This window comes from Cucurbita moschata, unplaced genomic scaffold (assembly GCF_002738365.1).
Source record: "Cucurbita moschata cultivar Rifu unplaced genomic scaffold, Cmos_1.0 Cmo_Scf00028, whole genome shotgun sequence".
In the NCBI taxonomy this organism is placed as follows: Eukaryota; Viridiplantae; Streptophyta; class Magnoliopsida; order Cucurbitales; family Cucurbitaceae; genus Cucurbita; species Cucurbita moschata.
This window is the reverse complement of record NW_019268544.1, coordinates 2,906,551-2,922,295: the sequence shown is the minus strand read 5'-3', so window position 1 is coordinate 2,922,295 and position 15,745 is coordinate 2,906,551. Positions and strand designations below refer to the sequence as shown.

The window sequence follows — 15,745 nt, the reverse complement described above, 5'->3', positions numbered from 1 at the left end:
TTTCTAAATTTCAATCAATTCTTATGGTAGACTTGCATCGGAGTCATTCAATCAAGCTTTGATCAAGTTCGATGGTGGAGTGACTCGATTTATAATAAGGTTTCGAATGTTCCATACTAGCCATAGATTCCAAATCTTGTGTCCCTCAGTTTATCCAAATTTTTTTATAAGAAGTGTTAATTACTTGTGGATTGAAGGTTGTTGCTCAGAATTAGGTTGCTTCGTCCTAAGGTAATTATTGAAATGGGGAAATTTTGAGGGTTTTTTTTTTTTTTTTTGACGTTTTCTATATTAAGGTTTTGCGAAATGCCTATTCTCAGTTCTTTCTAGTTTCTACTCATCGACGCTCAAATTCCATACTATCCATTAATTTTTCACTTGCACGGAAACCTTCTTCTTTGGATTTTGTTTTCTTTCTTGAATCTCTTGTTCGTTTTGGTGAAGATTTGAGGAGCGATTTTTGCTTCCGTTCGAATTATGGCTCTTCTCGGCTCGGCAATTTCCAACGAGGTGTGGTTTCATTCCTTCATTCGATCTTCTTGTCAGCTAGATCTTCTTCGGTTTTTTCTCCTTTGATTGTTCACAAATTTGGAAACAGCGTTTGAAGAATTTATTCAACGTCTTCGAGATAAAGGTGTCCATTTAGTGACCGGATGAGGGGGGTATCGTTTGCTTCAATTTCATCGATCTCTCTTTTATAGGGTTCACTTTGTTTGTTTCACTTTCATCGATCTCTTATGCAGGATTGCACGAAGGTATGTGTTTTATTGTGAAGAGATACGATTATGAGACTTCGTTAGGTCACGAGGTTGAATATTGATTTTTTATTAGCGTTTTGAGCTTAGGTTAGGGACAAACGTATAAATGTTTTGCAGCAATATGTATTAGAAGGGTGTGATGAAAACTCGAATGTAGTATTGATAGTCCTTTTAGAAGTCAATTTTTCGGGCCTGGTCCTTATATGAAAGTGATACGTGTCTGGAAAATAAGATGAATGCTCTCTGATAGGAAGTAGTTTGCACTGAGAACGTGCGGAAGATATGATATTGGGGATCTTTGATGCAGGTTGGATTGCAGCTTCTCCTATATCCCCTCGGTTCCAATGTTGTTGTTCGTACAGCTTGGTAAGCTTTGACGTGTGAACTCCTATAAGATGTGGTTTTTTTTTCCTCGACGCCTTTCTTAGTAGCTTGTTCGACCTATTTTTCATTTTGTTCTAACAAATATGCTAGTGGGAGATGCTTTTCTAAAACTTTGATGAAGAGACTATGGTATTGATTGGACTGCTTTCAAAATATTAGTTGTAACATTATCTACGGGTTCTCATTGTGCCTTTTGGCTTGTTTAGCTGCTCTGTAGGGGTTGTTTTACCCGTTTATTCCACCTTCAAGGCGATTGAGAGGAAAGATCAAAATGAGCAACAGAAGTGGCTTTTGTATTGGGCAGGTAGGGAAAAAAAAATATTTTCAGTTCTCTCCTAAATTGATTTGTTTCTTTAGCTTTCTTGATTTTGAATTTCGTAAAAGGTTTTTTTTTTTTTTTTGTGCTTTGCCATGGAGAAGTATGCAAGTGTTACTTTGAGCCAACCAGGCCATTGTTCTTGGAACTTGGCCATTAATTATCTTCTTGGAGATGTTGTAGTTATAGGTTTGGCTTAATGATCATTGGAGCAGGTGAAAATAGTAAAGGGAATTTTGAGTTTGTAATCAAACTTTTGTAGGAAAAGATGGTAGAAATGACCAGACTAATCCAGACACTTGGGAATAACAAAAAGGGTTACCTTCATGGAAATGGAATGCAAGGGGAAATCGAATACTACTTCTATGCATAGTTGATTTGACAAATGTATAACTAGAACAATGTAATTAATTTTGTGGTTGACCTTTCCATATTTTTCGTTCTAAATAACATACCGTATCACTTGATGGATGTAGCAGATCATAAAACTGGTATATTTTTTCCTTTTTATTGTACTAATAATCTGTAATATTGAATATTGACACGTCTGTGAACGTAAACCTCTGTATTCTGTTCTAATGCCTGTATTTAGCATGTTGGTGGAATGAGGATGATTATATACTTGAATTGTGCATGAAACCTTTGTTATTTTCATGAAATTCTTGTACACAACCAATATGCGACATCAAAGACATTAATCTCTTCTGTATTTTCATGATTACAGCCTATGGATCTTTCAGCCTTGTTGAAGTGTTCTCAGACAAACTTCTTTCATGGTATCATTCTTTAATACTCTACTCTTACAATTTCTTTCTGTCCAATGTATTTGCCTCAGTTTAGAATAGGGAGCATGGTTGTGGTATCCTCCCAATGGAGCTTACATAGAAGTATTCCAATTGTTGTATTGAGAAAATCTCTTAATTACACAACTGGCTTGATAGTATAATTAAAAATCCATCTGATTCCCTCGTATTTTCTTAAAAAGTTTTTTTTTTCTTTTTCTAAGCATATAATCTGCAAGCCAAATAAAACCACAAACAATTTTAGTGGTTCAGTCAAATATAGTGTACAGCAAGTGTGGTTCTTGTTATCAGTGAGCTCTCAACGTATTGAAATTTTTGTTCTTTCCAAATGCCACCCCAAATAAAACTTCGGTTAACTTCGAACACATTTCTATCCTCTCTTCTTTTTTAAAGCCAAAAAGGATGGAAAATAACTGTAGTCTAGTCTTTGATTCAAGAAGCAGGCATAGCCGTGCTGTTACTGATCGTGCAATATTTTTATCTGCTATGAAATTGTAGGGTTCCAGTGTACTACCATCTGAAGTTTGCATTTCTTGTTTGGCTCCAGCTCCCAGCAACTGGTGTAAGTATGGATTTCAATATTTCTAAATTTAATTTGTTGTTTTAATCACAAGAAAATGATTGCAAAATTTACGTGAGAGGGTAGACTTTGTGAGAACACTTAAGGATTTTGCAAAAAGATCCGCCAACTGGAGTTGATTACAAATAGGGGTTGTACTTGCAAAATACTTCTCTGGGACATTAGTCGATTGGGCGAAGAGAGTAATTCCCATTTTCCTTCTGAGACCTCCTGCCAGTCCTTTCCAGCTACGATCCGAGAAAAACCTTGAAAAACATAACGATTTTAAACCGAAAATAGAACTATATCGAACTGATTTCTTAGTTGGTCCTAAAGAGGATGCAGATAGGTCGTCCCAAGATCAATGCACAAAGAATGGAAATATTGTTTTTGAATTCTTGAAGGGTATCTCGTGAGTAAAATGAGATAGCCGTTATACGGAATGCTTTCGACTTTTAACGTTGCTTGAAGGTTTATTTAAAACAATACAAAGGGTCTTAGCATTTGGTAGTTGTTCTTGTCAAACATCATCGAGTCCTATGTAATATGTTCTGAACTATATTTTTCCTAATTCATTCGTTGCTTTCTTACAGGGTGCAAAGAAAGTATACACGAACCACCTGCGTCCTTTCTTCCTTAGGCATCAAGCAAAGGTGGATCGAATTTTGGGGTCTGTTTACAATGAAATGGTAACTCCTTTACTTCCGTCTCATTGTCACGTTTTGCCTTTTCAAGATTCACATGCATAATCTCATGCCTACATTCTTTAATCCCTAAACAGTACGAGTTTTCTTTCTTTCTTTCTTCTTTAATCCCTAAACATGCATAATCTCATGCCTACATTCTTCTTGGAACAACCTAAACGTGGTGATTTTGATTTTCAACTGCAGGGGAAAACAATCAGTGCTCATCAAGCAGAGATTCAATATCTACGAACCATGATTATGCGAATAATGGGATCAGGTGGAAACTTGCTAATATTTTGCTTATTGGTTATTACTTACTAATGCATTTTCTAACTACGTTCTTCTCCACCACTGTAACAGACGAGCAATCATCAAGGATTGGGCCAGCCAGACCAAATCAGGCTGGAAGTAACCTACAAATTGAAGATCAGACAAGACAAGACTCCGATACAGAATCCGATATCGACGATTGACTTCCCGCCTAAAATTCCGATTCACTGGTGTACATTATTAGAACAGCCCCTTTTTCCCTGGGAAGTATCTATAGGTATCCGCTTATAATGAGTGCCTTCTTTCGTTTTTTCTTTGCATCAGTAATCAACGAACAGTGTATATCCTTCACAATATTTTTTTCACTCCGCACTGATATTTGATAGAAAGCTGTATTTGTAATCTTATGCACCATTATGCTTTCAAGGTGCAGTGAAGTGAACCACCAAGCGAGTAACAGTTTCTTTTATAATGTTACAGTTGAAAGAGGTCAAGCGTATGGATTAGTCAGAAAAATAAATTTCTATATTCCTAAGACAAGATCATAAATCCGAGTTAATTAATATGGTTTCCTCTTCCCACACCGGAATCGCAGCTTCTAAATGGTGTCGAATTGTTACTCTTAGTTGTTACCCTCGTCACCACCGCGCGACTGGACAGCTGGAGTAGCAGCAGTTCCTTTCTCAAATTTAGCTAATGCCTCCGGTCCACAAAATCGTGTCAATTCTTCCTGTTCGAACAACAAATTTAAAGTTGATTAATTCTTTGATGCATTTAATAGCAGCAGCCAGCCTGAATGAAAAGAAGATTTGACCTTGATGGAACTATTTTCTGATGTTAGCTTTTCACATTCCTCGGAGAGTCTCTGCAGCTCATCCCTGAGAGTACGGTTCTCGTTGTTCAGTGTCTGCACTCTGGCCTGTAATTCTTCACACTCCGCCTGTCGTCGATAATAGGCAACATTACAAACAGCTGAACTAATACCAGATTTTCTAGTAACAGCCGAACTAATACCACCTTACAAACCCTAAACCCTAAACCCTAAACCCTAAACTAATACCAGATTTTCTAGTAATTTATACTCCCAACTCCTCCAATTATCAATTGGACCCATCTTTCCCAGGACATCACACCATTCTTAAATTGTAGAACTAGTCATTTTCCCCTCAAGAATAAAACAAGTCAAAACTACATTACTTTGGGCATTAATGAAAATATGAAATTTCCTGAACCAAAGTTGGCAGTGAGTGTGCATACCTGCTTACGTAATCTTGACCTCCTAGCAGACTCTCGGTTAGATTGCTTCCTTTTCTGTCGTTTTAGCTCTCGTTCATCCTACCAATCGAGAGCACCAAACAAGAAGAATTGCAATGAAAATACTGGTCAATTACGTGTCTGAAATAAGAAATGAACTGCAACAGGTGTAGGTCTATTTACATGTTAAGACAAAATTCAACATGATAAACAATCTATTCCCCCCTAAGTTTTAAGAACTTCAAGAATATCAATCTATGGACAGAAATTGGGAGAATATTTCAAATAAAGGGTGTAGCTCATACTTGAGCCCATTGTTCAGGCATCACACCATCACGACCAATCATCGTTCCTGGAACAATAGCTGAGGAGACCGCATTTGCTCTTGCTTTTGCAGCCCCTGAAGCAGCAGTGGTGGTATTCCACAAATCCATTCCCATGTTCAGATTAGTTGCAGGAATGGAAGTGATGGGTTTCCCAGTCACTGAAGATTTGGAATTTGGTCCACCCGTGTTACTTTGTGCATTGGCTCCTAAAATAGCAGTTCAATAGTAACATTAATAGCAAAAGCATATATGAGCAGTATAACAAAATTAAAGTGAGAAAAAAAGAAATCGTACCATCAGCCAGCATCTGGTTGAAGCTGCCCTTCTTATTCGCAGCAAATTCCTGAAAAAGAAATGGAAATATTCTCACTAGTACAGGGCTATCGTAGTAGTTGAACCAGTTCAGATGATTGAAAGATCAAGAAGAAAAAGTCACATACCTGCTGGTTAGCATTCTCATCACTGCCTTCTGATGAGCCCTCAGTACCACTTTCACTACAAAAACCAGAAATTCTTAATCAGATGAGGTTGATTTAAAAAGGAATACAACTTGTACGAAGCCTCAAGTCAAAACACCTTTGAGATGCACCATCATTTCCAGAACTTGAAGCCACCTTTCCTCTCTCCCCGGTCCTACCGCCACCTGAACCAGTATTTCCCGACGTACCCTTGGATTTCTTGGATGCCCTTTCTTTTCCATCAGGAGATTTTCCTTCATATTCCGCATTAATTGGGGCAGAGCCAGGAGGCTACAAATGAAAAGCAAGTATATCAAGAACCAACTTAAAATTCTTATATCTTATTCTAGTGATTTATGTGGGTATATAGCAACGAATGATCAGGCAAAGAACGTATAATATTGAGATAACGCCATAAAGAAAAAGGTTTCACTGATTAGATTACCACAGTGATATTGGGATGTGCATAAACTCCCCCAGGAGGATACATAGCTGGATAAGGTACTGGAGTTCCATAAGGTGGCATCAAAGGATGCTGAAAAATGTTAACACACAATTAAGAAAACAGGAACATTATTGTCCCCTGCAGAAAAGATCAACCTCCATACTACTCGGAGGGACAATAGTCCATTAGAATTACCTGACTTCCCCAAAGGTAAGGGTGGGGAGTTGGAGAAGCAACAGTAGATGCAAAGAAAGGAGGAGGAGTAGCCCCAGCACCATAGTAAGCCTACAAAAGAGGCTAAACTTTGAGACAGCAGTATTTATCGAGATCATCAAAACTATTCTAGGTGTTTAATGAATTCAAATGGCAATTAGTATAAAATCAGAAGCTCATTAACCTGCATTGAGCTTGACCAATCAGGATATGAAGGCGTCGGGGGTATTTCCTGTGCACAACAATCAAAACAACTCAAGATATGGACAATATGAGAATGAAAACTGGGAAACTTAAGGAAGGTTCTATAACCTGAGATGAAGAGGGAGGTCTGGAAGTTTTAGAAGGCGTGCCCTCTTCTCCTGTCCCCATCAACCAAAGCTAAAACCACTACAATTCAGCAACTTCCGAGTGATAATCCTAAGTCCTTGATGGTTTCTACGACCAACCTGATAATCAGTTATCAACTATAATGAAATGGTCTTGGGAAGAAGAGAATGAGACACATAAATATACTCATAATATTTAGAGAAAGCATTGCTAATTTAGGAAAAGCAACATAATTTCATTCAATAAGCAGGTCCCATAATAATAAATTCATAGCTGGACTGGTACCATACCAATCTACAGAGTTAATCAGATGCAATCGGATGGATATCATTCAACACTGCGAAAGTAAAAACAGACCCCATATCTATTTAAGTTGCAGTAAATCGGATCACAATACTAGACACCAGATTTCCAAATAAGGATCTTCCTGGAATTAGTGAACATTCCAATAGTTCACTCACCCCTTAGACGCCTTATCATGAATAACTTTCTCCAATCACAGAAATTAATGATTAAACGTCCAATTTGCTTTCATGGATTCACTCTTCCACATCCCTAATCATAGGTTCCAACATAGACGCCGGAAAATCATGCGATCGAGCATGTTTCTCTATCAGTATGTTACATCCCAAATGGGAAATCTAACATATAATACCTACACCTACCTATAAGAACACAGCTTCCAATCCATTCCAATCCCAAAACATATGGGCAAAAATAATTCGAGCAAAACGATTTTTTCCTCTAGAAAACAATTAGTCACAAAATTGCGGCTGAGGACTCCATTAATCGTCGAATTAAACATACTGGGAGGAAATTGAAGTCATCAAGTAAAGAAGGATTAGTGAAACGAAAAGAAAAATAGTTTGAGAAACTGAAGTAAAAGAAGTAATCCGAAGAAGTTGAATTGAGTCCGGGAACCACAAGACGGCGAAGATAATCTCACATCCCAAGAATCAAGATTATAAAACGTCCTTAAAAAACAAAACTAAAATTAGGACCAAATACGACCAAATATTCCAATACACTACGTGTCTCTGCAGGAAGAAACTAAAACTTAAGAGAGAGAGAGAGAAACCTGATTTCATGGCGAGATGAAACTTTGAGAGAACTGATGTCGAAGTCCAGGTGGAAGGCGTGTCTGTATGTAGGTTGTTGACTGAGAGATCAACGGCTGAGAATTGTGGATTCTGGACCTCTCGAAATCCAAATCCAATCTCTGCGGCTCAGAAAAGAGACGGTGTAAACTCCCGCAGCGCGAAAACCTAGTTACCGCGTGGATGAGGGCGAGTGTGTCGGAACCCGCCCGGCGGCGGAGACGGGCGGAATGAAGATGAAGTCACGGCGGAGGAAGAGAATGGCGCCACCACTGGAACCGCCTCTGCCGACGAAGAAGGCTGCGCGTGGAAAACGGAGAGATGGGGATCCGGTGTGACGGTGTCCTTATAGGATAACCTGGGTTAAGTTTAAACGACGGGTTCGGGTTAGGGTTTTGCCAATTGACACGTGCGAGAAAGATCCTTCCAGCTGTCCACGTTTTAGTGGATCAAATTCGTGACAAAGCCAAATTTCGGTGACTCATCGTCACACCTAATGGATAACCTTAATTATTGTACCCTCTGTCCTTTTTTCCTTTCATCCTATACTAATCTTCTAAATTTTAATTTATTTTATAACCATTTCTTTTATCGTTTATTTAAAAAGGATAATTAAATCAATTTATTAGCTGAATTTTCACCAGCAGCCATCAAATCTGACTAGTGCAATGTTCAAGATAAATATTAAAAAAAAATACCATAATAATATATTTTTATTTATTTATTTATTTATTAAAGATCATTAATTTCATTGGTTCAATGTGAAACAAAAACTTTAGCGAATAACCACATTTTATAAGTGAATTTATACATAAACGTGGAAGAAGTATGTGGACAACATTTTTTTCTTTTTTTTCTTTTTTAATATTGAGATTCCTAAATTTTAAATTTAAAAAATGGTCTGAAGGCGTGGCAAAAGGCTATTTTATGCGTGGCAAGATTTTAAATTAGTTTTTTTATTTGTCTTAAAAGGCAATATATTATATATATATATTACATAAAACGAAAATTTTGAAACAATAAATTTATAGAAAGTATATAAATGTGTACTCATATAACTTTTTGTAATATAAGATTATGTCATTAGAATATTAGGCAGATCACAATAGATATTAAAAAAATGTCAACTCTCACATTTAATATTTCAATAATAGAAATAATAATTCATTATTTAATTGGTAAGTGTAGTGTCAATTATTACGTAAACGACCTAATTTCTTAAAATTTAGTAGTTTAGTGTTTTTCAGTGATGGAAATGATAATCTATTTAAAAGTGGGCTTGCACAATCTTAAAACATCTCTACATTAAGAATACGTTAAGAATAGATTGTCTAACTTGCATAGTGTCTTGTAATCTCTTTTCGATTGGTTTTCGTAAAGAGTATGAGTATCTTCTTGATTGTTCTTAACAAAGAGCGTGAGTATTTTCCACATAAAATTATATTCAACTAGCATATGTTCGAGCCTCCTCTTAGGCAGGCAGCAAAACAAGCATAAGCACAGACCCAGAAGGTGTTGATGATCAAAAGCTGCTATATCTTTCTCAATGTTCTTTGCCTATCCTGTAAAGTGACTTACAAAACTGGATCTAACCGACCATTTACATTTATTTGGCAAAACACGAGGACACAAAACCTGTCGGTTTAATCAGACGTGCACAAGTCGTGGCAACACTAGAGGCAAAATGATGAGTTTCCATGTCTTCTAGCCTTATTATGCTCTCTCTCTCTCTCAGAACACGATGTGTCTGATGCACCTTCGACGTCCTCCTCTGTGTCCGCCATGACAGGAACTGAAGATTCTTGTAAGCAAAAAGTTTGGAGAATATTCCTTAGAGAATCTATCACTTTTGTAAATTCTGGACGGATTTTTGGATCCTCAGCCCAGCATGACTGCAAGAGACGGGCGATATCTTCTGGGATTCCTTCAAGACTTGGTCTTATGTTCTGAATGAAGAAATGGTAAATCAGTGTCATTGCAGAAACTACCCCATTTCAATTTATAACAACAACACAGCAGAAATTAGCAGACAATGATGAATTGGCTGATTCTTAGGTGTACCGTTTTCTTATAACTTCTCTTGGATTTTGCTGGCCCAAGCTCACTCCTCCCTTCCGGGCTTTCCCTCAAAGTTTTTAAAACGCATCTTCTTTATAACGGTCTCACATTGGTCGGAAACTTTTTTCTAGCAGACGTTTTAAAAGCCTCGAAGGAAAGCCTAAAAAGGAAATTCTAAAAAAGACAATATCTGCTAGTGGCGCTAACGGTGGGCTTGAACTATTACAAAAGATATTCTTAACAAATATCTAGGAGTTTCGTATTTTGTGTTCTTAATATTTCCAGAATATTCTTGTCTAGAACTTCTAGTTGAGCCTTAAATGCAGATGAATTGTAGAACTCAACACACCTTAGCTGCGGCATATGCCACCATTATATTGTTTCTGCCCTTGAATGGAGTTTTGTTTGTCATCAACTCCCAAAGAATTATCGAGAAGCTGTAGACATCTGCCTTGTGATCATAAAATTTCCTACCTCCAACAGGCAATGGATCAATGCTAAACAGCTGATATCAAATGAAAATAGAACATTTATAAAACAAAGCACTAAAGAGACGAACTTCGTCAAACACTATAGAAAGAATAGGTTACCTCAGGGGCCATCCATCGGTAAGTACCCGCCTCAGTAGTCATTTCACCAGATATTTCCTCTCTAGCCAACCCAAAGTCTGCTAGTTTAATCCGTTGCTTGTCTTCTGTTAGCAATAGATTGCCTGAGTAAACGTGAAGACTGTTACTAAGCCAACGACTTGAGATCTTTGGAAATGTCTTATATCAAGTACGTAAGTATTGATATAATCAAATTTATCTTAATCCATCGTAGCTTAAGTTTTCGGGTTGATTGATAATTTAACACAAACTTTAAAAATTTTTGTTCTCTCCTAGATTTGGAATGTAACAGCCCAAACCCACCGCTAGCAAATATTGTCCACTTTGGCCCATTACGTCTCGCAATCAGCCTCAACAATTTTAAAACTCATCTATTAGGGAGAAGTTTTCACACCCTTTTAAAGGATGATTCATTCTTTTCTCCAACTAATGTGAGATTTCACGTGGAATGAGCAAGTTGCTCGAAAATGGTAGAGATGGGCACAGTGAATATAATTAAAGGATAGTGCCCCACCCGGTTATCCAATAAAGAAATAAATAAATAAAAAGACTTTTGGGGACCATGAACAGAAAGGTGATAGTGTAAAGTAGATGAGAAACAGCACAGTACTTGGCTTTAAGTCGCGATGAACGACTCCATTTGAATGTAAGTATGCCATTACTCGTGATAGATCTAGAGCCAAACTTAAGGAAAGCTTCAGTTCTGGGGTCTCCGGCCGTATGCTCCACAAGTACTTTTGGAGTGATCCACCTCTCATTAGCTCAGTGATTATCATCAACGTCGGCGCTATGGCAGCGCCAATGAACTGTTTTAAGTAGAAAAGGGTATCAGCAACCACACTTGAGGCATGGATGAACATGTATGGTTTATCATGCTAGCCTACTATGGTAATCAGAGCAAGCCAAGAACTACAACTTCTATATGAAAATTCCAGCTGATAAAGCCAAAAAGGGGTACTAAAAAGCTTCATGTATCGTTCTCTAGCATTCTTAAGGGAGTTTTAATCAGCTTTAACAGTGACAAAATTCGACAAAATTCTCAGATAGAATGAACTGTACAAAATTAGCTTTATAATATCTTAAAAAGTTAACTACATATCATATCATATCATATCAACATCCTTCTAAATTTAAATACAAAATCACTGAATAGACTCAACCCCTCGTCTCCATTTTTGTAAGTTTTCCTTCGTTTTCTTTCAAACACATGACATTTGGGTAGGTGTTATTCAGAGACCGCAAGCCGGCCTCGCTGATTCAGTACTCAAGTTTTCCCTACTTAATGTTAACTCTAATCTATAGAAAAAAAAATCTTACGTTTTTAAGCAAGAACGCAGCTCAACAAGAAGAAGCACGAATCTTGTACTGTTTAAAGTAATGGAAGGAATGAGATTAACAAGAAAGAGCCGGTGAAGTAATGGAAGGAATGAGATTAACAAGAAAGTAGATTAAGCCCCAAAGGGAGGAGAACACGAGGCGGTTTGCCAACAAAGACGCTAGACCCCGAAGGGAGTGGACATGAGGTAGTGTGCCAACAAAGACGCTGGACTCCGAAGGGAATGGATTGGGAGGTCCCACATTAATTGGAGAAGGAAACGATTATGAGCGATGGCCTCGAACAGAGTGGATTGTAAGATCCCACATCAGTTGAGAATAACAAAATATTCTTTATAAAGGTATGAGAAACCTCTCCCTAGTAGAGGCGTTTTAAAAACCTTGAGAAAATGTCGAAAAACTTAAAGAGGACAATATCTCGTAGGGGTGGGTTGGGTCGGGTTGTAGAAATAAATTCTTATACTCACTAACGTTTTCACTCTCTTGCCTTCCCCCAAACAGCAATACATATATGATATTCAATTTACATAAAGATTATAATACAGAGTTGAATTACAAGACGAGTGAGTTCTATGAGTTAAAGCAAAACAATTACCTGAATAACGTTCTCGTGATTCACTATTGCTAGCAACGCAACCTCTCTCAGGAATCTTTCTTTGTTTCTAGTACTTATAGCCGATGTCCTACTCGGCTGTATAATCTTCACGGCAACAGGTTGATAATCGTACCTACACAAAGTATTAACTAATGAATTCATCTACAATTTGACCCAATAATTCAAAACAATCGAAGATCACCCCACGCATAAATTACACCAAAATCAAAGCAAAGCACAGTTGTAACAAAGACGCTAAATCGAGAGTAAAATCATGCCACAATTTGAGAGAAGAAGAAACCTACAGTCCTTCATACACAATGGAGTAAGAACCTTCGCCAATAACTTCACCAATCTTTAAACAACGAAGGTCAATGAGCAAACTAGGTTCGATCTTGAGGGCGCACTCGGAACCCAAATCTTCAGAATCATCGTCCCCAATGAACCAACTGAAAGCAGTACCGATTGTCTTGAATGAGTGTTCTTCGTGTTCCTCCGCCATTGTTGGACCCGCTTCTGCTTTCTTAGTCTATTCCATTGCGTAAATAAAGAATGAATCGGAAATGAAAACAAGAAACACGAAAAGAAGAAAAAGATTCAAAACCATAACGACAATAATCAGGCTTCAATCGAATATCATCATTCGTTTCGAAATAAATTTCAAAAATCAAGAGGCAAAACCAAAAGAGAGGGAAAAAAACAAAATCGAAACCCACAAATCTGCGACGTATATTCTTCTGAACCAATAAAATTTGGAATTAATCAATGTATAAATTCCACTTCCATTTATATTTGTTTGCTTTGATTCCTCTGCGGCGGCGCTGCATCAGTTGGGTCGTTGTGATGCTGCCACGTGTACATTGATTAATGGATTTACGTGTAGGGGAGTGTGGCTCTGGTGATACGGAGATATTGGGCGAAAATTTTGGACGTTTTATCGGAGAATCCGTACGGTATGGCCCACGTAATCCGGAAGTGGACACCCGACATGTCGTTCGCAGTGACTGTAGATATAAAACGTCACAACGTGTAAATAATAAAATATTAGGGAAAATAAATAAATTTATATCTTGGGTTGTCCAACTAATGGGCCAATAACAAAGGCCCATTAACAGTAGACAGCCCAATGCTTAATCTCCTGATTTTGTTTAGAATATTGGGGAGAGATAATAATAATAACACAATTAGTTCTGGAAAATATAGATTACATTAAATGTATCGCTAATGTACAAATTACACACTAATTAGTCAACATAATTAGGTTAATTAATTTACATATAAAGATTAAGCCACTCCATTCCTTGACTGTAATTGCCGTGTTGCTGTTGCATGCAATAGAATACATCTTCATATTCTCCCAAGAACAGCTCTCCCCACGACGGCACCGGCGGTGGCATGGCATCCATCGTCTCCGATGACGTCGGGCTACTGCTCCAAATCTTCTCACTTCCTTCTACCAATCGTTGGATCTCGTTCTTCGCCTCTCTTAATTGCTCGCTCAATTTCGCCATCTAGAAATAACCCATTAACCGGTATACATTAAAATCAAAGAAAACATTTACCACAGAAAATACAAAGCGTTAGATGATGAAAGTCCCACATCGGCTAATTTAAGGAATGTTCATGTGTTTATAATTAAATAATACTATCTCCATTGGTATGAGGCCTCTTGGCAAGAGTCTAAAGTAAAACCGTGAGACTTTGTACTAAAGTGGACAATATCATACCATTGTCGAGAGTCGTATTCGTCTGCTTTACTTTCAAAATCAATTGGGAAAAAAAGAATTTTTACCTCAGATTCAAGGTGGGAATTTTGGAGAAGAATGGAATCATGAGCTTTTTTGAGAGTGGAATATTCCTCTTCGAGCTTCTTGTTCTTCCACCGTGCACGGCGGTTCTGAAACCAGACGGCGACTTGTCGTGGATCAAGTCCCAATTCAGAAGCCAACCGATCTTTCCTCTCCGATTCCAATTTGTGTTCATCCCCAAAATTCATCTCTAAAAGTTTCACTTGCTCTGTACTCAGCTTCCTCTTCTTCAACCCCGCCGCCCCGGCCGCCTCCTTCGCTTTGCTCCTCCGCCGCCTCCGCTTCGTCGGCTTATTTCCCTCCGCCGCACCTGAAAAAAAAAAACATGATTTTTGAAAAAGCTCCAATACCACGAAGAAGAAACTAATAAAGGATGGAGATAAGGACCTTGTTGGGTGAGTATTTGAGTAAAAACTCCAGGGCTGTAGAGATTCGACATCAGTAATGTATTGTCGTCGTCGGCGGCGGCCATTATCACCGGCGGTAGAGTTCTTCAGTAGCTTCTCTCTCTTGATTGCTTTACAAGTGTGGGTGTATGTGAAGTGGGGGAAGAGTGTGCGGGTGGTTTACAGAGGGATTGCAACTTATTTATAGCGGAAAATGATGTCCGAAACATTTATAATATTGAAAAAGTTCGCTGTTTTTTCAGAAGCGCCTCTAAACTTTTGTATATTCACAATTCTGCCCCATCCTTGTGGACTTTCATAATTAATTAATTAATTAATTAAGTGTGGCACATCAATACACGTCATCCACTCTCGTAACGCCTATGTGTTACATTAGGGATGAATTACTTTATATTAAAATAATTAAATAATTGAAATTTATTTCTATCTAAGAATTATATCGAATAATTTTTTTATAAAAATGGTAAAACATTATAATAAATTTAATAATATTTATAAGAAAAAAATATTAAATTAAATATTACTGATTAGATTCCAATCGTAGTGCAGATGGGTGGGGGCTGGGCTTGGCTTTGGCATGGGGATCCCCGCATTACAGACCGACCACATCGAACACAATAAAAACATATTAAATAAATTATAAATCTGATTTTATTTTGGTTGGTTTGTGTTGGCTCGAGGTGAATATAAATTATTAAAATGATTAATTTATATATGGGATGTGGAAATTGCACGCAATTACCCACAATTTTCGTGTGATTATTTGAATTTTTGTTTGGTTGGTATAAAATATTTAGTCTATCATATTTGACCTTTTTTTTAATTTTAGTCCCCACAATATTAAATTTTTTTAATATAATATTTTAAAATTTTAATTTGATAAATTAAAAATAATTAAATTATTTATATAAATTTTAAAACTAAATATATAATTTAAGACGAGTGACCATAGGATGGGATGGAGGGTTAGCTGTCTTTTTTCATGTGTCTAGAGTAGGCAGCTTGGGCTACGATAATATGAACAGACCACCGAAA

At 37.4% G+C, this 15,745-nt stretch overlaps 4 protein-coding genes across 7 annotated transcripts; 1 reads left to right on the top strand and 3 right to left on the bottom strand.

Annotated features, from left to right (window-relative positions):
* The first annotated feature begins 287 nt into the window (after positions 1–287).
* On the top strand, positions 288–4,275 carry LOC111463341 (HVA22-like protein k). 2 transcript variants are annotated; one of them, XM_023107236.1, is made up of 9 exons: positions 460–510; positions 599–755; positions 1,066–1,124; positions 1,349–1,446; positions 2,183–2,234; positions 2,760–2,823; positions 3,414–3,509; positions 3,711–3,783; positions 3,867–4,275. In XM_023107236.1, the coding sequence occupies exons 2-9, from the start codon at positions 738–740 to the stop codon at positions 3,977–3,979; spliced, it is 573 nt and encodes a 190-aa protein (XP_022963004.1). In that variant the 5' UTR covers positions 460–510; positions 599–737; the 3' UTR covers positions 3,980–4,275. The 2 variants fall into 2 exon arrangements, with proteins under 2 accessions (XP_022963003.1, XP_022963004.1); XM_023107235.1 differs by lacking the exon at positions 599–755 and having other exon boundaries at positions 288–510.
* On the bottom strand, positions 4,141–8,244 carry LOC111463340 (G-box-binding factor 1-like). 2 transcript variants are annotated; one of them, XM_023107233.1, is made up of 12 exons: positions 7,881–8,244; positions 6,785–6,921; positions 6,657–6,704; positions 6,455–6,544; positions 6,260–6,349; positions 5,933–6,105; positions 5,797–5,851; positions 5,651–5,699; positions 5,336–5,562; positions 5,034–5,111; positions 4,591–4,716; positions 4,141–4,506 (listed from the first exon to the last, which is right to left on the bottom strand). In XM_023107233.1, exons 2-12 carry the CDS (start codon positions 6,842–6,844, stop codon positions 4,399–4,401), a joined length of 1,104 nt encoding a protein of 367 aa, XP_022963001.1. In that variant the 5' UTR covers positions 6,845–6,921; positions 7,881–8,244; the 3' UTR covers positions 4,141–4,398. The 2 variants fall into 2 exon arrangements, with proteins under 2 accessions (XP_022963001.1, XP_022963002.1); XM_023107234.1 differs by lacking the exon at positions 7,881–8,244 and adding an exon at positions 7,566–7,838.
* A 1,168-nt stretch (positions 8,245–9,412) lies between these two features.
* LOC111463136 (serine/threonine-protein kinase STY17-like) lies at positions 9,413–13,236 on the bottom strand. Of its 2 annotated transcripts, XM_023106965.1 has the most exons (7): positions 13,212–13,236; positions 12,801–13,024; positions 12,496–12,628; positions 11,176–11,371; positions 10,548–10,669; positions 10,307–10,462; positions 9,413–9,845 (listed from the first exon to the last, which is right to left on the bottom strand). In XM_023106965.1, the coding sequence occupies exons 2-7, from the start codon at positions 12,995–12,997 to the stop codon at positions 9,573–9,575; spliced, it is 1,077 nt and encodes a 358-aa protein (XP_022962733.1). In that variant the 5' UTR covers positions 12,998–13,024; positions 13,212–13,236; the 3' UTR covers positions 9,413–9,572. The 2 variants fall into 2 exon arrangements, with proteins under 2 accessions (XP_022962733.1, XP_022962732.1); XM_023106964.1 differs by lacking the exon at positions 13,212–13,236 and having other exon boundaries at positions 12,801–13,133.
* Positions 13,237–13,665: 429 nt separating this feature from the next.
* On the bottom strand, positions 13,666–14,872 carry LOC111463411 (homeobox-leucine zipper protein ATHB-40-like). Its single transcript, XM_023107343.1, has 3 exons — positions 14,691–14,872; positions 14,288–14,613; positions 13,666–14,006 (listed from the first exon to the last, which is right to left on the bottom strand). Exons 1-3 carry the CDS (start codon positions 14,773–14,775, stop codon positions 13,767–13,769), a joined length of 651 nt encoding a protein of 216 aa, XP_022963111.1. The 5' UTR covers positions 14,776–14,872; the 3' UTR covers positions 13,666–13,766.
* Between the last annotated feature and the right edge of the window lie 873 nt (positions 14,873–15,745).